General features: G+C 32.9%; 1 protein-coding gene across 3 annotated transcripts in view; it reads right to left on the reverse strand.

Annotated features, from left to right (window-relative positions):
• LOC143254110 (neprilysin-2-like) overlaps positions 1-25,478 on the reverse strand; it is a 91,968-nt gene that overhangs the window by 4,788 nt on the left and 61,702 nt on the right. For all 3 annotated transcript variants that reach the window (XM_076508898.1, XM_076508897.1, XM_076508899.1), the window contains exons 5-18: positions 25,279-25,362; positions 22,776-22,987; positions 21,097-21,276; positions 19,066-19,277; positions 16,222-16,444; positions 14,818-14,916; positions 14,161-14,238; positions 13,168-13,271; positions 11,963-12,027; positions 4,229-4,280; positions 2,475-2,542; positions 1,844-1,974; positions 973-1,038; positions 468-563 (exon numbers count right to left, since the gene is read on the reverse strand). In XM_076508898.1, the coding sequence (XP_076365013.1) occupies positions 468-563; positions 973-1,038; positions 1,844-1,974; positions 2,475-2,542; positions 4,229-4,280; positions 11,963-12,027; positions 13,168-13,271; positions 14,161-14,238; positions 14,818-14,916; positions 16,222-16,444; positions 19,066-19,277; positions 21,097-21,276; positions 22,776-22,987; positions 25,279-25,362 (1,670 nt within the window). The remainder of the gene's footprint in view (positions 1-467; positions 564-972; positions 1,039-1,843; positions 1,975-2,474; positions 2,543-4,228; positions 4,281-11,962; positions 12,028-13,167; positions 13,272-14,160; positions 14,239-14,817; positions 14,917-16,221; positions 16,445-19,065; positions 19,278-21,096; positions 21,277-22,775; positions 22,988-25,278; positions 25,363-25,478) is intronic.

Consider the following 25,478-nt stretch of genomic DNA (forward strand, 5'->3'; position numbering starts at 1 on the left):
AACAGCTCTTGTTCTTATTATGTTTTGTCATTATTTTAGAAAAACGAGAGTTGAATTATATTTTTTTTCTTATAAAATTCGAAAGTTTGTTTAATTCAAATATTTGCTCAGAGCTATAAAAGGACTACCTGTGCATATCCCATCCCATCTTGACAGACTAGTGAGAATCCTGCTGGTCAACAACGCCCTCTGCCTACTCTTGAAGTACTATAATCAAATAGTAGAATTTGACCCTCATTCGTATAGCGCACCTACACCCTCTTCCAAAAATATTAGGAGCGCAACTTTGCGCCAAGAGGACAAAAATATGAATCCTCGGTTTCACAGTGCGGCACTATCTACTAGACTGCAACATACTTAAATTCTAAAGTACTTAATCCGGCCATAAAAATGGAGGTCGGTGGCACTTACCCAAATACAGCAAGAACAAAAATCAAAATTTGTAGAAACAAAGTTAGACCTCTTACATTTGCTGCACTAATCCAAAAGAGCTGTTCAGGTGTATACTTCAGACCGGGCAAGTGGAGCTCAGGTCCATGATCTTTGACCCAGGATCTGTAAGCCTAAATGCACAAATACAACATGGCAAAGTGTAACACAATGTTGTGTATTTCTTTATCAGTAAACACGATAAATCAACTTAACTGTTCAGAACACTTACTATTCTTTTCCGTTTCGTCTCTGACGCTAAAAGGATTAACGCATTAAGCTACTACGTTTGGTTGTTTTTTGGTTTTTTTTCTTAGTTAGGTTTAGAAGGTCACTATAAAAAATGGACTATATTGTTTTTCCATCACTGGTAACCAGCACTGAACTTATATTTGAAATAACTCATGTTTTTTTCTTAATTAGGCTTATAATATTGGTATAAGAAAAAAGATTTCTGTGGCATATTTACCGCTGTTACCCAGAACTAAACTTATATTGACTACAGTATGCACTTAAACAGTTCGTACCAAAACTGAAACCTACCTTATAGGCTTCCTTCAGTCCTCCATTGTCTGCAATGTTTTCACCTTGGGTGTTAATGCCATTAATCTGTGGAAGAGATTTTCAAGTGCATAGTAAGATAGTGTCTATATCGCGAATGCAGCTTGAATAGAAATTGGACAGGAATTGTTGAGAGAGGGTGAGGCGACAATAAAAGCCAGCAACAAAACCAGCAGTGTATATCACTGCTATACACATTAAACACATTGTCCAAGCTGGTGAAATACGACTTACTTATCATTAGGTATTAGTGTTAGGCCTACTACACGTTTTCACACTGTATTCTGCATTCAGTCTCTTAAGGATATCCAAAAATTGGAAAACATGACACTAGAACACTAACCAGTTCTTTTAACTCTCCGAGATGTTTAAACTCTATAACACTATCGACACTAAAACACTGCTCAGTTCTTTTAACTCTCCGAGACGTTTAAACATGACACTAGAACACAAACCAGTTCTTTTAAATCTCCGAGACGTTTAAACATGACACTAGAACACAAACCAGTTCCTTTAACTCTCGGAGATGTTTAAACTCAATCACACTAGTCAGTTCTTTTAACTCTCCGAGACGTTTAAACTCGACACTAAAACATTGCTCAGTTTTTTTTAATTTTCCGAGACGTTTAAACATGGCACTAGTACACTAATCAGTTCTTTTATTTCTTCAAATCTGTTACGCATACACATTTCTCTGATTCTTTTAAAGCATTAAGTATCAGAAGGAAAAGAATTCAAGTTCTTATATTTTGGTCTCGGATATTTTAAAAATATGTTTAAAAAGAACCATTGCATTATGTACGGAACAAATTGCTATAAATCTCACGTAAATAACGTTCTCGTATTTCGTTACCTGTAGTCCGTTCTCCGGAACCGTGTAGTTCCCGTACTGGTCGATTATACACTTGGCTTTGGACCGGAACTTGAAATCCGTTTCGGGTTCCCACCAGTTCACGTTGTTCCCATCTTTATCGAACTGACGACCTACGTAAAAACGCGCGTTTCAATAAATGTCAGCTTATCCAAGACCGTGCCTTTTAACAAATAAGCTTATTATTATAAAGGAACTGTATCCCGAGTGAAAGTAATTCACTTGTTATTAACGTTTGCAGAGGGCGAAAAAAAAAAAAAGGATATTATATTTCAAGCCTTTCTGATGGGATGAACTGGCCAGTTTTATACACGTCCCCACTTTAAACGGGAAGATTAACCACTACCTAAAGTAGTGTAAATCTAAAAGATTTACATAGAATGCGGACACGTGATATCTTAACCAGGCTTTTCATAAACCAGTATGAAATTTAAATAATTTTGACACGATGTTTCTCTAGAAGTTATTTCAACCTACAGTTTAATATAGAGCATTAAATAACCAAACACGTCACGCGCTCGTATGTACAAAGATGGACAAACAAGCACCGTAAACGTTGTTAGTATTACAAAAACAAAATTAATCAGAGCACAAGATAGAAAAATACACTGACCTCTATCGTCGAACCCGTGAGTTATTTCATGACCAATAACAAAGCCAATCGCTCCGTAGTTCAAATAACTAAAAATAAGATAACATGAAATTAATATATTATAGACACTATTTGGAATTTCTTTATAATTAAAACAGCATAAGGTGTACTTAATATCTCGGAATATTAACCCTTTTTATGTACAGGAGAAAGTTAAAATTTACAAAAAAATGTCTTTTTTCAAACTGTAATCAAACGACGTGACCCTCAGTAAGTTGTTAAAAATGGTCTTAAATTTATAATTAAAAAAATTTCTTGATACTTATATACACCTACAACACCCCCTGGAGGTGGATAGGAAAACTCTTAAAATAATCAAAATATCTCATTTATTTAATAAGATATTTCACGAAATAAACAGTTGTCCGACGGGAATATAGCCACGAAGTCTGCTGTTGTAAACATTTTTGAAAAGAAATGAGGTTGTTTTTTTTCTTTCAGAAAAACGGAAAAAAATAAATAAAAAGAGAGATTAACTTCATAACGAAATGAGTTATGTTAATTAGCTACGTGCCATTCCAAAAATTATTATAAGGTCACCAAAAATACGTTATATATACAAATTTTGAGATTTCTTTCCGCGCCTCTTTTTCAAGTATTATGATTTTCCCATACGCTACACTGTAGCTTAGAAACAGAATTTACCTAAAACTACAAAGCCGTGATTTAGTGCTAAATTTAAAAATCAGAGGTCGCCTTAAGCTATCTTACACTCTGCTACAAAACTGCAAATTTTAACCAACTGGTTATTCGTGTTTATTAATTAGCTAGAAATACAGAATATTATGGGAAAGAACCCGTGTATGTAGGGGTCAAAGAACTTTCAGCTAATAATGAACTATTTAATTTTATAGGAATCGTTCACATCACAAACTATTGATTTACATTCTAATGTATAAAAATAAACTACACTTGAATTACAGATTCGATGCCCCCTCACCCTGGGCATAAATTGGGGAGGGGGAGATAGAGTCGATGCCCTCTTGAGAATCTGCGAGACTACACCCTGATGCTAAGCGTTTAGGTGGGATTTTAATTAGTACCTGAATTGAGAAGGAACGCCTTGTGTTAACGACTGTTTTAAGTTAAACATAGAGCGACACGAAGAGTTCTACTTGTGCCACTAGGAGGTACCTTGTAAACGAAGTGAGGAAGAAAAATACCATTTCCTTACTGACAGAATTTAAAATAAGAAACAAAATTGTTTGACAGTCAAATGCCTGATTGTAGGAACATTCACCTGTCGCTAAGTTTCAGGAATTCTCGTTGTAAATCTCCGCCCCCTGTTGTTTCTGTTTTACAGTTCAAGCTTATCCTTGCTGAAAGTAAAAAGAACAGCAACACGAAACTCTAATAATCAAATGCCCGATTGTAAGGACATTCACCTGCGAATAGATTTGAGTAGTTGTATCCCCTTTTTTTATCTTTCTTTCTGCAGTTCGACCTCTGCCTTTAAACTACCTTAATTGTGTTAATAAAAAAGTAAATCGTTGCATTTCAAAGACAAAAAGTTTCACCATTAATTTGTTATTGGACTTCAAAGATAACCGCTGCTGTAAAAATGTTAGCTTTTTTTTTTCCTGTCAGAACGCCATTTTAAATATGGATGTCTTAATAAATGAATGAGACATTGAGAATACGCTTGGATAGGTGTACGTGATGTCTGAAAAAAAGTACGTTTATGAACTTATTTACGGATAAACTGTGCATCTTACTTTGGTCTGTCTTTTTCATAAAATGCTCCTTGCAAGATTCCAGCAGGAAATTCTGTGAATAAATTTTAGGCTTAGGAATTATATACCATAACAATACGTCAACCACACTATATTTGCTACATCATTATGTCCACTATACAGGACTATAAAACAATAAAATATAAATAACCATGAATAACTTGATCATTATGTCCACTATACAGGACTATAAAACAATAAAATATAAATAACCATGAATAACTTGATCATTATGTCCACTATACAGGACTATAAAACAATAAAATATAAATAACCATGAATAACTTGATCATTATGTCTACTATACAGGACTATAAAACAATAAAATATAAATAACCATGAATAACTTGATCATTATGTCCACTATACAGGACTATAAAACAATAAAATATAAATAACCATGAATAACTTGATCATTATGTCTACTATACAGGACTATAAAACAATAAAATATAAATAACCATGAATAACTTGATCATTATGTCCACTATACAGGACTATAAAACAATAAAATATAAATAACCATGAATAACTTGATCATTATGTCCACTATACAGGACTATAAAACAATAAAATATAAATAACCATGAATAACTTGATCATTATGTCCACTATACAGGACTATAAAACAATAAAATATAAATAACCATGAATAACTTGATCATTATGTCCACTATACAGGACTATAAAACAATAAAATATAAATAACCATGAATAACTTGTCCACTATACAGGACTATAAAACAATAAAATATAAATAACCATGAATCCATTATGTCTATACAGGACTATAAAACAATAAAATATAAATAACCATGAATAACTTAATCATTATGTCCACTATACAGGACTATAAAACAATAAAATATAAATAACCATGAATAACTTGATCATTATGTCCACTATACAGGACTATAAAACAATAAAATATAAATAACCATGAATAACTTGATCATTATGTCCACTATACAGGACTATAAAACAATAAAATATAAATAACCATGAATAACTTGATCATTATGTCCACTATACAGGACTATAAAACAATAAAATATAAATAACCATGAATAACTTGATCATTATGTCCACTATACAGGACTATAAAACAATAAAATATAAATAACCATGAATAACTTGATCATTATGTCCACTATACAGGACTATAAAACAATAAAATATAAATAACCATGAATAACTTGATCATTATGTCCACTATACAGGACTATAAAACAATAAAATATAAATAACCATGAATAACTTGATCATTATGTCCACTATACAGGACTATAAAACAATAAAATATAAATAACCATGAATAACTTGATCATTATGTCCACAGGACTATACTATACAGGACTATAAAACAATAAAATATAAATAACCATGAATAACTTGATCATTATGTCCACTATACAGGACTATAAAACAATAAAATATAAATAACCATGAATAACTTGATCATTATGTCCACTATACAGGACTATAAAACAATAAAATATAAATAACCATGAATAACTTGATCATTATGTCCACTATACAGGACTATAAAACAATAAAATATAAATAACCATGAATAACTTGATCATTATGTCCACTATACAGGACTATAAAACAATAAAATATAAATAACCATGAATAACTTGATCATTATGTCCACTATACAGGACTATAAAACAATAAAATATAAATAACCATGAATAACTTGATCATTATGTCCACTATACAGGACTATAAAACAATAAAATATAAATAACCATGAATAACTTGATCATTATGTCCACTATACAGGACTATAAAACAATAAAATATAAATAACCATGAATAACTTGATCATTATGTCCACTATACAGGACTATAAAACAATAAAATATAAATAACCATGAATAACTTGATCATTATGTCCACTATACAGGACTATAAAACAATAAAATATAAATAACCATGAATAACTTGATCATTATGTCCACTATACAGGACTATAAAACAATAAAATATAAATAACCATGAATAACTTGATCATTATGTCCACTATACAGGACTATAAAACAATAAAATATAAATAACCATGAATAACTTGATCATTATGTCCACTATACAGGACTATAAAACAATAAAATATAAATAACCATGAATAACTTGATCATTATGTCCACTATACAGGACTATAAAACAATAAAATATAAATAACCATGAATAACTTGATCATTATGTCCACTATACAGGACTATAAAACAATAAAATATAAATAACCATGAATAACTTGATCATTATGTCCACTATACAGGACTATAAAACAATAAAATATAAATAACCATGAATAACTTGATCATTATGTCCACTATACAGGACTATAAAACAATAAAATATAAATAACCATGAATAACTTGATCATTATGTCCACTATACAGGACTATAAAACAATAAAATATAAATAACCATGAATAACTTGATCATTATGTCCACTATACAGGACTATAAAACAATAAAATATAAATAACCATGAATAACTTGATCATTATGTCCACTATACAGGACTATAAAACAATAAAATATAAATAACCATGAATAACTTGATCATTATGTCCACTATACAGGACTATAAAACAATAAAATATAAATAACCATGAATAACTTGATCATTATGTCCACTATACAGGACTATAAAACAATAAAATATAAATAACCATGAATAACTTGATCATTATGTCCACTATACAGGACTATAAAACAATAAAATATAAATAACCATGAATAACTTGATCATTATGTCCACTATACAGGACTATAAAACAATAAAATATAAATAACCATGAATAACTTGATCATTATGTCCACTATACAGGACTATAAAACAATAAAATATAAATAACCATGAATAACTTGATCATTATGTCCACTATACAGGACTATAAAACAATAAAATATAAATAACCATGAATAACTTGATCATTATGTCCACTATACAGGACTATAAAACAATAAAATATAAATAACCATGAATAACTTGATCATTATGTCCACTATACAGGACTATAAAACAATAAAATATAAATAACCATGAATAACTTGATCATTATGTCCACTATACAGGACTATAAAACAATAAAATATAAATAACCATGAATAACTTGATCATTATGTCCACTATACAGGACTATAAAACAATAAAATATAAATAACCATGAATAACTTGATCATTATGTCCACTATACAGGACTATAAAACAATAAAATATAAATAACCATGAATAACTTGATCATTATGTCCACTATACAGGACTATAAAACAATAAAATATAAATAACCATGAATAACTTGACTATACATTATGTCCACTATACAGGACTATAAAACAATAAAATATAAATAACCATGAATAACTTGATCATTATGTCCACTATACAGGACTATAAAACAATAAAATATAAATAACCATGAATAACTTGTCCACTCATTATGTCCACTATACAGGACTATAAAACAATAAAATATAAATAACCATGAATAACTTGATCATTATGTCCACTATACAGGACTATAAAACAATAAAATATAAATAACCATGAATAACTTGATCATTATGTCCACTATACAGGACTATAAAACAATAAAATATAAATAACCATGAATAACTTGATCATTATGTCCACTATACAGGACTATAAAACAATAAAATATAAATAACCATGAATAACTTGATCATTATGTCCACTATACAGGACTATAAAACAATAAAATATAAATAACCATGAATAACTTGATCATTATGTCCACTATACAGGACTATAAAACAATAAAATATAAATAACCATGAATAACTTGATCATTATGTCCACTATACAGGACTATAAAACAATAAAATATAAATAACCATGAATAACTTGATCATTATGTCCACTATACAGGACTATAAAACAATAAAATATAAATAACCATGAATAACTTGATCATTATGTCCACTATACAGGACTATAAAACAATAAAATATAAATAACCATGAATAACTTGATCATTATGTCCACTATACAGGACTATAAAACAATAAAATATAAATAACCATGAATAACTTGATCATTATGTCCACTATACAGGACTATAAAACAATAAAATATAAATAACCATGAATAACTTGATCATTATGTCCACTATACAGGACTATAAAACAATAAAATATAAATAACCATGAATAACTTGATCATTATGTCCACTATACAGGACTATAAAACAATAAAATATAAATAACCATGAATAACTTGATCATTATGTCCACTATACAGGACTATAAAACAATAAAATATAAATAACCATGAATAACTTGATCATTATGTCCACTATACAGGACTATAAAACAATAAAATATAAATAACCATGAATAACTTGATCATTATGTCCACTATACAGGACTATAAAACAATAAAATATAAATAACCATGAATAACTTGATCATTATGTCCACTATACAGGACTATAAAACAATAAAATATAAATAACCATGAATAACTTGATCATTATGTCCACTATACAGGACTATAAAACAATAAAATATAAATAACCATGAATAACTTGATCATTATGTCCACTATACAGGACTATAAAACAATAAAATATAAATAACCATGAATAACTTGATCATTATGTCCACTATACAGGACTATAAAACAATAAAATATAAATAACCATGAATAACTTGATCATTATGTCCACTATACAGGACTATAAAACAATAAAATATAAATAACCATGAATAACTTGATCATTATGTCCACTATACAGGACTATAAAACAATAAAATATAAATAACCATGAATAACTTGATCATTATGTCCACTATACAGGACTATAAAACAATAAAATATAAATAACCATGAATAACTTGATCATTATGTCCACTATACAGGACTATAAAACAATAAAATATAAATAACCATGAATAACTTGATCATTATGTCCACTATACAGGACTATAAAACAATAAAATATAAATAACCATGAATAACTTGATCATTATGTCCACTATACAGGACTATAAAACAATAAAATATAAATAACCATGAATAACTTGATCATTATGTCCACTATACAGGACTATAAAACAATAAAATATAAATAACCATGAATAACTTGATCATTATGTCCACTATACAGGACTATAAAACAATAAAATATAAATAACCATGAATAACTTGATCATTATGTCCACTATACAGGACTATAAAACAATAAAATATAAATAACCATGAATAACTTGATCATTATGTCCACTATACAGGACTATAAAACAATAAAATATAAATAACCATGAATAACTTGATCATTATGTCCACTATACAGGACTATAAAACAATAAAATATAAATAACCATGAATAACTTGATCATTATGTCCACTATACAGGACTATAAAACAATAAAATATAAATAACCATGAATAACTTGATCATTATGTCCACTATACAGGACTATAAAACAATAAAATATAAATAACCATGAATAACTTGATCATTATGTCCACTATACAGGACTATAAAACAATAAAATATAAATAACCATGAATAACTTGATCATTATGTCCACTATACAGGACTATAAAACAGGACTCATTATACTAAAGGACTATAAAACAATAAAATATAAATAACCATGAATAACTTGATCATTATGTCCACTATACAGGACTATAAAACAATAAAATATAAATAACCATGAATAACTTGATCATTATGTCCACTATACAGGACTATAAAACAATAAAATATAAATAACCATGAATAACTTGATATTATGTCCACTATACAGGACTATAAAACAATAAAATATAAATAACCATGAATAACTTGATCATTATGTCCACTATACAGGACTATAAAACAATAAAATATAAATAACCATGAATAACTTGATCATTATGTCCACTATACAGGACTATAAAACAATAAAATATAAATAACCATGAATAACTTGATCATTATGTCCACTATACAGGACTATAAAACAATAAAATATAAATAACCATGAATAACTTGATCATTATGTCCACTATACAGGACTATAAAACAATAAAATATAAATAACCATGAATAACTTGATCATTATGTCTACTATACAGGACTATAAAACAATAAAATATAAATAACCATGAATAACTTGATCATTATGTCCACTATACAGGACTATAAAACAATAAAATATAAATAACCATGAATAACTTGATCATTATGTCCACTATACAGGACTATAAAACAATAAAATATAAATAACCATGAATAACTTGATCATTATGTCCACTATACAGGACTATAAAACAATAAAATATAAATAACCATGAATAACTTGATCATTATGTCTACTATACAGGACTATAAAACAATAAAATATAAATAACCATGAATAACTTGATCATTATGTCCACTATACAGGACTATAAAACAATAAAATATAAATAACCATGAATAACTTAATCATTATGTCCACTATACAGGACTATAAAACAATAAAATATAAATAACCATGAATAACTTGATCATTATGTCCACTATACAGGTTATGTTATACCGGTAATGGAGGTATGCGTAATTCAGGTTTCATCTTTGTTTCTTTGTTTTTTTGGAATTTCGCGCAAAGCTACACAAGGGCTATCTGCGCTAGCCGTCCCTAATTTAGCAGTGTAAGACTAGAGGGAAGGCAGCTAGTCATCACCACCCATCGTCAACTCTTGAGCTACTCTCTTACCAACTAAGAGTGAGATTGACCGTCATATTATAACGTCCCCACGGGCGAAAGAGCGAACATGTTTGGTGTGACGGGGCTTCGAACCCATGATCCTCAAATTACTAGTCGAGTGCCCTAACTACCTTGCCATGTCGGGGTACTATTAGTATCGATTAATCTGCTAGATTTTTGCATTAAAACGGTAATAATAATATTTCATTATTATTGTTGGTAAATATATTCAATTGTTTTTTAACCCAAATATAACTGGTCTTGTTTATTCATTCCGAATTTCGCGCAAAGTTACACGAGGGTTACTTACCCTGTCCTTTTGTATTTAGAAATAAAAAAACTAAAGGTGTGTGTGTGTGTGTGTGTGTTCTTCTTATAATAAAGCCACATTGGACTATCTGCTGTGTCCACCGAGGGGAATCGAACCTCTGATTTTAGCGTTGTAAATCCGTAGATTTACTGCTGTACCAGCGGGGGACAAAGTAAAGGGAAGGAAGGCAGCTGGTCACCACCACCAGTTCTTGGGCTACTCTATTAGCAACGAATACTGGGACTGATCGTAACATAACGCCACCACGGCTGAAAAAGCGATCATGTTTAGAGTGACGAGGATCGAAACCTACGACCCTCAGATTACGAGTCAAGCGACCTTACCCACCAGGCAATGACGGGCCACAAATTCGTATTATGTGTTGTGTCCTATCAGCATCGAAAGACTGTTTCGTAATAATCTTCCATACTGTAATTCAGGGTTTTAGAGAAATATTTACAATATGCTTACGTACCCTTTTTCCGGTTGCTTAGAAAACTAAATAAACTTTTACTAAAAATAAGCCCAATATATCATTCTAATTCATCACTAAAGAGGGCTCTTAAAAAAACAATATGATAACAATAACAATGGTAGGTATAAAAATGGTACTGACAATAATAGGATAATATATGTATAATATACGTATTCTGAACACGTTAATTTGTACGATTTATACTGTAACGTACCAATGCTATTCTCCAGGGAATTGTAGTAAGCGTTCACAACGGCTGCACGAGCGTGTTTCTTCCAACTGTTAAAGAAAGGAAACGAAATCAAATTTAGGCTTAACAAAAAGCTGTTCATAAACACGTGATAGAATTTCATAGAAAGGAAACACAGAATATGTTTTATGAGAATCTTTTTACGTATCCTTGTGGCTTCTTCAAGGGTCGGTTCGCCATTTTCACGAGCGCACAAAACGTACCCTGGAAAGCACCAGTTTTGAAAAAAAAAAATTTATTAAAAACTATCTGCTGCCAGTATCCCACTTATAACGATCAATTCCACATAATGACTGTTTAAAAAAATAAAACATTTTATTTTATGTATACGCTTTCAGAGGGTGGAGGTGGAGTCACACACAAAAGGTGATATTTGTGAACGACCCCTTAGTAGATTAACACCCTACCGATCACTGTAGTAACAGAATCCTGAATGTAGCGCGAAAATATTATTAAACAATAATGTTGTAATGTTCAATACAAACATATGTTTTAACGGTCATAGTCTATTTGGTTCTTAGTGTTCGTAGTTTTGTTTTGCCTTCAGGTATCGTGGGCAGCTTGTGCTCATTCTGTACTGGAAATTATAATAGCTGAGCACAAAAATGGCAATTTCGTCAGAGCACGACAGACACGGTTTCTGTAAACAGAACGAGTCTTATATTAAATGAACGTTACCTGCGGTGTAAACACGCTTTGTTAGGTTTTTAATGGCCATGCAGCCCGTTCGATTATGCAGCGGAATTCGGTTTTTGTCTTTATATATATATATATATATATATAGTCTTCTACACAAGGGCTATCTGCGCATAAACTGTTTCGCTAGAGGGAAGGCAGCTGGTCAACAACACCGACTTCCAACCCTTCGGCTATTCTCATCGAGTAGTGGGAATTGACTGTCACTATTATTATGCATCATTATGTCCCAAAATACGAAACACCATTTTTTTAAGCAACGGGACGTATACATTGTACCCTTGGATTTACAGACCGAGTACAGTATCTTTTTGGTTGCTCGTAGTCACTTATTGATATTTTAAATTTAGAACAGTCTAGCGTTTCTAAAGACAAACGAACTAATCTACATAAGATTAATTAAAGTTTCCTTCTATGTTGATTATCTCTGATTGATTTATTTCATGTTTTTTTCTAGTTAGTAATTTACTCACTCTCCTTTCTTGTTAGGTTTCCGGAGCTGACCAAAAGCATAATCTGTGGACCAGACTCTTAGATTCTGGATGTTTTGGAAATAATCGTCTGACGTTAGGGTTAACTAAAACGATAAAACTTCACAGTTCAGCTTAGAGACATGATAGAACAAAAAATAAAACATTAAAAATGAAGTAAAGAGATAACAATGGCCCTTCTATGTAAACATGTCACAGGAATAACATTTAGTAGCAATTAGAATGAAAACACAACAAGAAACAAGTTACAAAACTGCGTATTAACCATTTGTATGAAAGTATAAAAAAATCAATGACTTTTTAACTTCTAGATTGTTTACTTAAATTTTTAATGTTGTCGTTTTCTTACACGAGGATTCAGGGAACACAAACTAACACTTGAACTAATAACAGTTTCCATAAACTTTAAATAACTGTAAAATAGATGTGGATATATCGATAAAAATAGACAGATAAACATATTCAATTGTGTAATTGTTTCTAAACTCAATAACTGATATAGAAAATACAAGCACTAAGTTACGCCTCGAATGCGTGCGGCGGGACACGTTGAGGTATAGACTGAATAAAATATTAGGCCTGTTATATTCTTAGCGCGAATCTTTTCTTTCTGAAAACCCCAAGAGTCCGAATACTAAGAATATGGTGTTCAAAACATGACAGCATTAACACCAATATTTCATGATAAGTACAGTTAATCATATTTTGTCAGTTTAGAACTAACTGAACGAACTACTTGTGAGAATACTGGAGTTTATTTCTAGCCTATTTTAAGCAATTAGATGGTTATTAAAAAAAAAATATTAAAGGATGGGATAATCGAAATGAAAATAATTGTAATATCGGTTCCTGTTTAAATAGCTTAAGCTAATATAATGGTGTAGAACCGGACACAGGAACGAATGAAAATACGAAAATTATCAATTATTTAAGAACGTCCTGAGTTAGGATCATAAAAAGGTGAAAATAACTTACGTTTTCGTAAATCTCTGCAACCTTATCTACTTCTAGTAGTTCATCAGGATAGCCGATATACGGTTGAATGGTACCAGCCTACAATAGAAATATATATGTTATTACATAGACAAATACAAATTTTAGGGAGAAAAAAAATAAGTGAGAAAACTTTCGCGGCATTAAAGCGACCTCTATTAACAAACATCTTAACACAACAAATATTTTTAGAGGTTTTTCAAACGAAATAATATCTGAGGCTACCACAGCGAAGAACAAAATCTGGCAATATCAATGTACGTGTTGTTAGTTAATGCACTCGGAAATATTTTGTTACTATGTGATCTGTATCGATGTTGTTCATTACCCTTGTCAATAGATGTCGCTTACGTTCCAACAGAGTATTTATCATCAAAATTAACAGCTTGTTAAACCTTTCGGCTCTCTGCCCATCACGGGTATCAAAACCCGATTGTTAGCGTTAAAGGCTCCTAGATTTACGGCTGAGTCGTCAAGACGCTAAAAGTAACATAAGTTCAAACTTAATTTAGTCTAATATCATTTCTAACGTTTTATAAACTGCTAGCAGCATTATTAATTCAGTCATTAATGACGTTATTTGCTCGTGTTCCATTTTCTAGCCAATATATAACTCTCTCAAATTTGATTGGTTGTTACCTTTTCTTTGGCTCTTTCTCTTGTCTTCTCGTCCATCCAGTCAACTTCACCCAAAATCTTCACAAATTCCTTGTGAATATAGTTGACCATTTCAAGTGACTGTAAATGAATTATAAAAGTTTAACAATAATAGCGATATATTTTTTTTAGTTATCTTAAATAAGCATTTTATAGCAAGATACACCAGTGATGAAACGGCAAGTAGAGTTATTTGTTTTAGAACAAAGGCACATAGGCTATCCGCTGTTTGAACTCCGTGAGCTTTCCGTTGTCCTGTCTCGGAACGGTTTAGCTGTATGAAACATGTGTTTGTATTAAAGTTCGCTATATATATAAATATACCCAACTATATACAGCTTTGATTCTATTATGTCATCAAGCCTTCTACACGATCAGGTCCATTAACATGTCAAAAAAAAACAAAACCGTAGTATCTCAGCTTGACCCGTCATGACGCTTTATATTAACACAAATCTTTAATACAGAAGTCTCATTCTAACTTGCTGATGACGCCCCAATTTAAGTTAAAACTTCCCTGCAGGCGTCTCAACTTGACTCATTTATGACACCCTAAGCTGAATTAAAACTTATTTGTAGGCGTCTCAACCTGGCTCATTTATGACGTCCTAAGATGAGTTAAAACTTACTTGCAAGCGTTTAACCCTGACTTACTTATAACTCCCTAAGCTTGTTTAAGACTTTCCTACAGGTGTCTCAATCTGACTTACATATGACAGACACCCTGAGCTTATTTAACACTTTCGTGCAGGTGTGTTGAGTGTGTGATTTCGTATAGCAAAGCCACATTAGACTATCTACTGAGTCCACCGAGGGGAATCGAACCCCTGATTTTAGTGTTGTAAATCCGTAGACTTATTGCCGTACCAGCAGGAGACTCGAGCAGATGTCTCAACCTGACTTTTTTAATGATGACTCACAGTAAAACCAAATCTCTAACACTTATTTCTCAACCCGACTTCTCAATATTAAGCTCTTCTGTTTGTTTTTTTGTTAAGCACAAACAGAGGTGTAGCTGGGGGACCCAAGGGGGCCAGACCCTCCCTGAAAAAATTTAGGCATATTGATCACACTATTTTTCAGCTTTTATATAAACTCGTTTTGCATCGTTTAATTCGATTTGTTTCAGTAACAATTTCATTAAAAATTTAGATCAATTTCACTTTTTTTTTTATTTATTGTCCTCTCTAAAACTTTTTCGAGTGAAAACCCTAATCTCGCCACTAGGCACAAAGCTACACAATTGGCTATTCGTACTGTGCCCACCACTGATACTGACCCCTCCCTTCAAGGGAAAAAAAAATGAAGTTAAAGCTAGAAATAATTCATGCGTCTTATCTTTAGTTCATTCACAAGTCAAGAGAAAATTTCAGTTGCGCCACCTACCGATTCCTTGCTTTCTTCTTGAAAATGGTTACGAACGTACAACGACGCTAGTGCCACTCCCAAACTACCAGTTAACGTCCCCATACACTTTTCCCAACGAGGCGATTCCCTGGTTTTACCAGTGATAACGGCGTTGTAGTCCTGCACCAGATCTCTCCACGGTTTACTTAACATGGCAAATGACTGTAACACGACTCGCCATAGCATATAGTTTGCAAGCACCCTGTGTTACAGAGTAAGAAATTAGGCTTAGTAAAATAATAAATAAAGCATTTGACTGTGGATGAACATTAAACATATATGATAATAAAGAGACAAACAAAATGGAATTCTTTATTTCTAGACGAACATGCATGTTTCCACATTACATTGGACTAATGGAATGCTTTATTTTTAGACGAACATGCATGTTTCCACATTACATTGGACTAATGGAATGCTTTATTTTTAGACGAACATGCATGTTTCCACATTACATTGGACTAATGGAATGCTTTATTTTTAGACGAACATGCATGTTTCCATATTACATTGGACTAATGGAATGCTTTATTTTTGACGAACATGTATGTTTCCACATTACATTGGACTAATGGAATGTTTTATTTTTGACGAACATGCATGTTTCCATATTACATTGGACTGATGGAATGCTTTATTTTTAGACGAACATGCATGTTTCCATATTACATTGGACTAATGGAATGCTTTATTTTTAGACGAACATGCATGTTTCCATATTACATTGGACTAATGGAATGCTTTATTTTTGACGAACATGCATGTTTCCATATTACATTGGACTAATGGAATGCTTTATTTTTAGACGAACATGCATGTTTCCATATTACATTGGACTAATGGAATGCTTTATTTTTGACGAACATGCATGTTTCCATATTACATTGGACTAATGGAATGCTTTATTTTTGACGAACATGCATGTTTCCATATTACATTGGACTAATGGAATGCTTTATTTTTAGACGAACATGCATGTTTCCATATTACATTGGACTAATGGAATGCTTTATTTTTAGACGAACATGCATGTTTCCATATTACATTGGACTAATGGAATGCTTTATTTTTAGACGAACATGTATGTTTCCACATTACATTGGACTAATGGAATGCTTTATTTTTGACGAACATGCATGTTTCCATATTACATTGGACAGCCTTTTTAGCAGCAGCATACTTATTTGGCCGAGTTCATTCACCGCTCACATACTTTGCGCTGTTTTAATTCATAATCCTGTTACTAGGTGACAATTTTCTTTACATTAAACCCTTGTCTTTGTACTTTTATATAAACCCTAAAGATCATACCTGAAATAAACCTCTCCATTATAGTAATAAATCGGTGTTTGTCAATTTATTAAGAAATAATGTAATTTATTTACCTTTAAAAGGCATACACGCATCAAAATTTCCTAAACTTACAATAATTTTCCTGAGATGAGACCGAAGACCGCTTGGAGGGGGTTACCCGTTTTAATCACACTTTAAAGACATTTAAATGACGTCACATAAGGGACATTTGTAGTTGAAATTTGTTTTTAGTTACGTCAGTAAAAGGTGCGCATGCCATGAATCGTGAGAAGAATTATTCACTCTGTATGATACAACACAGCATGACGTATGATCTTGAAAAGCAAGAAAGACAAATGTCACTGTTGAACACTTTCGGGGACTCTGCGCAATTACATCTAGTTAATATTAATTTAACTGTTGTTGTTTTTCATTTTAGAGTACTTTTAAATAATACATGTCACTGAATATGGATTGGGGTTCAGAAATGTTATTTAGTTAACTTTTACACTGTGTGCGAAGCTGCCCGTTACGTCACGCTACAGTAACAGTTCTTTTTCGGCCCGAGGTTAAGGCGTTCGACTCATAATCTGAGGGTCGCGGGTTCGAATCCCCGTCGCACCAAACATGCTCGCCCTTTGAAGCCATATGCGCAAACCGACTCTAATTTTGAAGTGATAGATCTGTTAGAATTAAGCACGAAGCTACGTAATGGGCTGTCCATGCTCTGCCAACCACGAGTGTTAAACCCCGATTTCTAGTAGTGCAAGTCAGCAGATATTTCGCTGTGCCAGAAGAAAGGCAGTTACTCAACCACCACCTCCAACTCTTACTTTTAGGCTACTCTTCACCGACGAACAGTGGGTGGAGCTGACAGCCCAAAGGGAGTACGTCTCTAGTGACAAGTTTCGAACTTGCGACCCACAGAATGTAAATGAATTTCCCTAATAATCAGGCCATGCCAATCCAATTTATAAAACAAACACTAATGTGTTTAGTAGTTTCTTTACAAGCTAATATAAACACACGCGTCTGTAATGAATTGCCCTTATACTAAGACGTAGAAAACAGATATTTTATTTTTGTTAGTATCTGAGATTTACAATAGGAAAAGTGTTTCGAGAGTGTTTTAAAGTAAGTAAACTTTCCGTGTTACACAAACGAGATAACTATACGATTTGTTTTTGTTTGTTTCTACAGATCAAATCCACTTTTAGCTGTTTTCTGTATCCACCGCCAGTGCCGAATCAAAATGATCATGGTGCATGGGCACCTTCTATTCGTAAGACCAATTAGCCATATGAATTAAACCATAGATTAACTTTTAAGGAAAAATTTTATGGACCCAAAATTTTTGTAGGCCTTCAAATTTTTGCAGGCCCTAGACTAATAAATAATCTGACCCTGTCCACCGCGGGGAATTTAACCCCAGATGTCAGCATTGGAAATCCTTAGACTCGCTGGGGTGACACTTGATAGAACACAAACGTTTTTGTAACGTTGTACTACAGGACCGTCGGTAGTGCATACCTCTTGTCAGTGGTGGTAATCAGATTGTTAAATTTCGTGACAAACTCGGGAACGTTGACGATGATAGGTTCCGAGTCTGGGATAGGGTCAACCAACAGTTTATTGAAGAATTCTCTCCAGTTGACGTCCGGTGCAAGTTTGTAGATCTGGGTTATATTCATCTTGTTATAAAGCTTACTGATATTCCGTCTCTCTTCCCTCGGTAGCGAAAACTATAATAACAGAGAGATAACATCGTAAAACCAGAAAGTATGGTTGTTACCACTAAATATAACGAACCATTTGTTTGTTTGTTTTTGAAATTTGCGCAAAGCTACACGAGGGCTATCTGCGCTAGCCGCCCCTAATTTAGCAGCGTAAGACCAGAGGGAAGGCAGCTAGTCATCACCACCCACTGCTAACTATTGGGCTACCTTTTAACCAACAAATAGTGGGATTGACCGTAACATTGTAATGCCCCCATGGCTGAAAGGGTGAGCATGTTTGGTGTGACGGGGATTCGAACACGCGACCATTAGATCACGAGTCGAGCTCTCTAACCCCAAGGTCATGTAGAGCCTTATAGCAAACCGAATAGTAGGGTTGTTACCATTAAATATAACGAAATCCAAAACACGAGGCGTGATCTTACGTCAACGGGACGTAAACCCAGCAATGAAACTTTATTTTACTTTCTTACAACTTACAGATAAACTGGGCCCACCACGAAAACCAGGAAAGTAAATACACTCCTGAAGTTGCGGGAATCGTAAGGCAGAATCGTAATTAGAACTGCATGGAAATAAATAAGGGGCCTCAATTACTCTTTATGCAAATAGAGGGGGGTATTCTTTTGTAGTTACACCACTGAAGAAAAGGGCTATATAACACGTACTGATGATCACATACTTGCATTAATTTTATCGATAAATTATTTCACAATTCGATCTCATCAGCACGTTGGTTGTCACGTAATAAACTAGGAACACATAAATATGAAACACCCAAGTCGTGCCAATGGACAGTCACAGTGTCTTAAACCCGGAAGTCACAACAGAAATTTCACTCTTAAACATTGCTATTTGTGACTCACTGGGATTTCACGCAGTCCGCAAATAAAATTCGTTTGTAACCTACTAGTGAGACACATGGCGGTCAACCCCTTAAAAAATTTAACAGTTAATTTAAAAAGTGGCAAAGCACTTTAACGTGTAATTCACTGGAATCACGTGGTTTCCGGTTGTCAGATTTCAAGTGTAAATAACTGCTAAAGGAAGATGAACGCGTGATTCTAGATTAGATTCTCACCTTTAAACACTGTTTAAACAGCATTTCAGTGGACTTTGATCATTAAGTAGATGTCACGTGTTTTAATGTTTCGTTCGTGGGTGTAGCAGGTAAACAAAAACGATTTTTGCCTTTCGTAACCCTAACTCTATAAAACACGTGGCAATTTTATTATTACTTATATGTTTCGTTTGTTATTAAGCGTAAACCAAAACAATGCTTGCCAATCAAAGATATCGAAACCCAATTTTGTTTTGCATTGAAAGCCCTCAATCTTACCACTTGGTCACCCAGGGACGTGGGTGGACAAGCTTCTTGCAAGAATTTCTGGCTATTTTCTCTCAAATTAAGTTTACACTAACCTCATATTTGGAAAGTTGAGGAATCAATTAAATTTGGAAGAATTATAGGGGATTCCCTCCCTTCTGATAAGGCCCCGGCATGGCCAGGTGGTTAAGGCACTCGACTCATAATCCGAGGGTCGCGGGTTCGAATCCCCGTCGCACCAAACATGCACGCCCTTTCAGCCGAGAGGGTGTTATAATGTGACGGTCAATCCTATTATTTGTTGTTAAAAGAGTAGCCCAAGAGTTGGCTAGCGCAGACAGCCCTCGTGTAGCTTTGCGCGTAATTCTGTCGTTCTGTATCTTTAGAAATTTTGAATCAATTATGCAACAGAATCGACAAGTTTTTCGTGACTAAACTATTAAATGTAATTTCTTTAAACATTATACAGGAAAGTAACTGAATAGCTGATATATTTACGTTCGCTAAAGTGATCTCAAAGTTAAGAGACGTCAACATTTGTTCCTCGGCAGCTTCCCGAGTTGCTCCTAAGAGGACAGCACTGTCGACCATTAACTTGTAGTAGGCGGCAACTCCTGAGTCATTGAGACCTTTTATCAGGTAACTTCTGTCCGGCATTCCTAGAACAGGCTGGTCCAACTGAAACGGCAAAAAAAAAAAAAAAAATGTTATTTTCTTTCATTGGCAAAATTCTTTCGTTCTCGCACTGATTTTAAACAAACTCCGAGACGGATTCCTGGAACGGAAATGATCCACACGCTTCTAAAAATTGAGAGATCAATTATTAGGGCACGTGGTTTTTCATCACTCATGAAGCTTCTGAAACAAGAACTATTCATAAAACTAGAAGGGCGTCATCTGGCCCGAACGATGCCATCAGTCAACATAGCTTCCCCCAAGGAATCAAACTATACACAAATATTAATCATGTGCCAGTGAAAATGACGCATTTTGTCTTAGAGAAAAACAAGTCGTGCTCTAAATATAATTTTCCACAAAACAAAGTTGCCTTACAGTAGCACTTAACCATTTAGTGTTATGTAAAATAATTTATAATAAGAGTACATGTCGTTTGCAAAAATTAAACAAGAAAATTTCAGGTATTAGTATTTATACCTTTACGTAACTTGTACGACATTAGTTGATACATCAGTTCAAGTATAGCTGGTAATTACTTATATTTAAGTACTGTTTTTTTTGTGTTTTCTTCGCTTATACTAAACAAATCACCTTCAATTGTATCTAACAAACATCTACTCTGATTTAACGTTTATTTATTTTAGAGCAAAGCCACAATGGGTTATCTCCTCTGTCCACCATAGGGAATCGAACCAATGTTCCTTATACTTTTTTCAATCAATGTGCAGAATAATTTATTTCATGTGCACCAGTATTAAAGACAATGTGCGCTACCAGTTTTTTTTTTTTAATTGCTTTCTTTGGTGGTGGGGAATTTTTTTTAAACCATTGACCATAATGATTTTTAGACCACTCTGGAATGCTGCTGGCAGTTGGTTATTCAAGGTTTAGGCCTATCGACTGCCAGGATCATTAAGGCCGTCAACGTGTTAAGACTGAATGAAGTGCGCGGAACTTAAGTGGTTGTTATACGGCTACGCAGCTCAGAGGGAGCACTGAATCGAACCCCAGATTTTAGCACTGTAAAGCTATAAGCTTATCGTTGCCCAATGAAATGAGGAGATCCTAATGTAATAAAAATAACTGTACATTTTCGATATTGTTAGGTCTTGCAACTTAAAAGAACAAGTCACAGATTCTAAGTTCAGAGACGACCATTATAATTTGGAACTGCTGACCAGATGGATGAAAACCAGTCAGCAGCGCTTTCCGCTTATGCAGCTACTCTCAACCAGATAGTGAGATTGGCTCTCACAGTTATATAACAGCCTCATAATTTGAAGTGTGGAACATATTCATCAGGTTATTACCACTCGAGCTTCAGACTTTTCGATAAGTAGCCCGAGACACTAACCATTAAGTGATACAATACCGGACGAGGCATTCAAACACAACTTTTTGACGTACAAATTGAGATTAGCAATATTTTATTCGTTATTCAAAAATCAGTTGTTTTTTTTAAGAAATCAAATTCGAAGAAATGGCATAGTGACACTTACGTCAACGATATGATGGCTGTTGTTCCTATAGTCAGGAGTGACAGACAAGTCCAGCATAATGTCGTGGCTGTATCCATGTTTACGGAACTTGAAGAGTGTCTCCAACCAGTCGAAGTTCGATCCATCCCATAATTCTCCTTCCACAACGGGCCAACCTCCCATTTCGGAAAGGACCTTCTGTAAGGGCTCGGATCCCTTTTTGTCAATCGTTTCTTGAAAATAAAAGAGGAAAATATACAACGGAGAAAGAAAGAATCATCACTTAACCCTTAAACAGTGACCATCATCAACTGATACTGCTACCTACAACATTCCCGCTGATTAATTCATTTCTAAATCAATTACAGAAACAAGTTTTACAGCAGTTTTTCAGTGTTATCTCCACTACATATTTTTTATTTAAGTGAAAATCAACACAATAGGCCGTCCGTGCTGTACCCAGTCGATTTTTAGTGTTAAAAGCCGTCAGACTTGCCTGATGAGCCATTGGAGTATACGTGAATCTTTGTATTTATTCACAATTTAAAAAATCTAAGGAGAGGTGGCAGGTGACACTGAGAAAGGCGTTTATAACCACAAAATATACTTAATTTCGTCTATAAAACACTTCTTAAATGTTTCACACGTAGAGCTAAAGATAATTTCAAGTAGTATTTATACACAAGGGAAGTGTTTTAGGCTCAAATTTATAAGGCGATAAGTTGTTTAACGTCATTCTTTTTTTATAATTTCAAGTAGTATTTATACACAAGGGAAGTGTTTTAGGCTCAAATTTATAAGGCGATAAGTTGTTTAACGTCATTCTTTTTTATAATTTCAAGTAGTATTTATACACAAGGGAAGTGTTTTGGGCTCAAATTTATAACGCGATAAGTTGTTTAACGTCATTCTTTTTTATAATTTCAAGTACTATTTATACACAAGGGAAGTGTTTTAGGCTCAAATTTATAAGGCGATAAGTTGTTTAACGTCATTCTTTTTTATAATTTCAAGCAGTATTTATACACAAGGGAAGTGTTTTAGGCTCAAATTTATAAGGCGATAAGTTGTTTAACGACATTCGTTTTTATAATTTCAAGTAGTATTTATACACAAGGGAAGTGTTTTAGGCTCAAATTTATAAGGCGATAAGTTGTTTAACGTCATTCTTTTTTATAATTTCAAGTAGTATTTATACACAAGGGAAGTGTTTTAGGCTCAAATTTATAAGGCGATAAGTTGTTTAACGTCATTCTTTTTTATAATTTCAAGTAGTATTTATACACAAGGGAAGTGTTTTGGGCTCAAATTTATAACGCGATAAGTTGTTTAACGTCATTCTTTTTTATAATTTCAAGTAGTATTTATACACAAGGGAAGTGTTTTAGGCTCAAATTTATAAGGCAATAAGTTGTTTAACGTCATTCTTTTTTATAATTTCAAGCAGTATTTATACACAAGGGAAGTGTTTTAGGCTCAAATTTATAAGGCGATAAGTTGTTTAACGACATTCTTTTTTATAATTTCAAGTAGTATTTATACACAAGGGAAGTGTTTTAGGCTCAAATTTATAAGGCGATAAGTTGTTTAACGTCATTCTTTTTTATAATTTCAAGTAGTATTTATACACAAGGGAAGTGTTTTAGGCTCAAATTTATAAGGCGATAAGTTGTTTAACGTCATTCTTTTTATAATTTCAAGTAGTATTTATACACAAGGGAAGTGTTTTAGGCTCAAATTTATAAGGCGATAAGTTGTTTAACGTCATTCTTTTTATAATTTCAAGTAGTATTTATACACAAGGGAAGTGTTTTAGGCTCAAATTTATAAGGCGATAAGTTGTTTAAAGACATTCTTTTTTATAATTTCAAGTAGTATTTATACACAAGGGAAGTGTTTTAGGCTCAAATTTATAAGGCGATAAGTTGTTTAACGTCATTCTTTTTTATAATTTCAAGTACTATTTATACACAAGGGAAGTGTTTTAGGCTCAAATTTATAAGGCGATAAGTTGTTTAACGACATTCGTTTTTATAATTTCAAGTACTATTTATACACAAGGGAAGTGTTTTAGGCTCAAATTTATAAGGCGATAAGTTGTTTAAAGACATTCTTTTTTATAATTTCAAGTAGTATTTATACACAAGGGAAGTGTTTTAGGCTCAAATTTATAAGGCGATAAGTTGTTTAAAGACATTCTTTTTTATAATTTTAAGTAGTATTTATACACAAGGGAAGCGTTTTAGGCTCAAATTTATAAGGCGATAAGTTGTTTAACGACATTCTTTTTTATAATTTCAAGTAGTATTTATACACAAGGGAAGCGTTTTAGGCTCAAATTTATAAGGCGATAAGTTGTTTAACGTCATTCTTTTTTATCATAAAACGCATTTTCGATTTCTGCAGTTTCACGTCCAGTCTTTGTGACGGCGTTTACAATAGTTTCTGACCTAATCTGATGACATGGCAATTTGCAGTGTTATTAGATGAAGATGGACCTGTTTAACTCCATAATTCTACTTACTCGTTTCCATGCACGTGTTGTACATGTCCTTCATCTTTGTGATATAGTCAGGTTCTGTTCCTGTCAGGTTTCTCTCGACCAGAACTATGAAATGACGAAATGAAAAGAAATTGAACAAACACAAAGAGACAGAAGAAGGTAAGACCAAATGACGTCATCGAGAGGATATTTAATTTATTTTTCTCCGTAATGACAAGAAA

The sequence above is a fragment of the Tachypleus tridentatus genome, chromosome 6 (assembly GCF_004210375.1).
Source record: "Tachypleus tridentatus isolate NWPU-2018 chromosome 6, ASM421037v1, whole genome shotgun sequence".
NCBI lineage: Eukaryota > Metazoa > Arthropoda > Merostomata > Xiphosura > Limulidae > Tachypleus > Tachypleus tridentatus.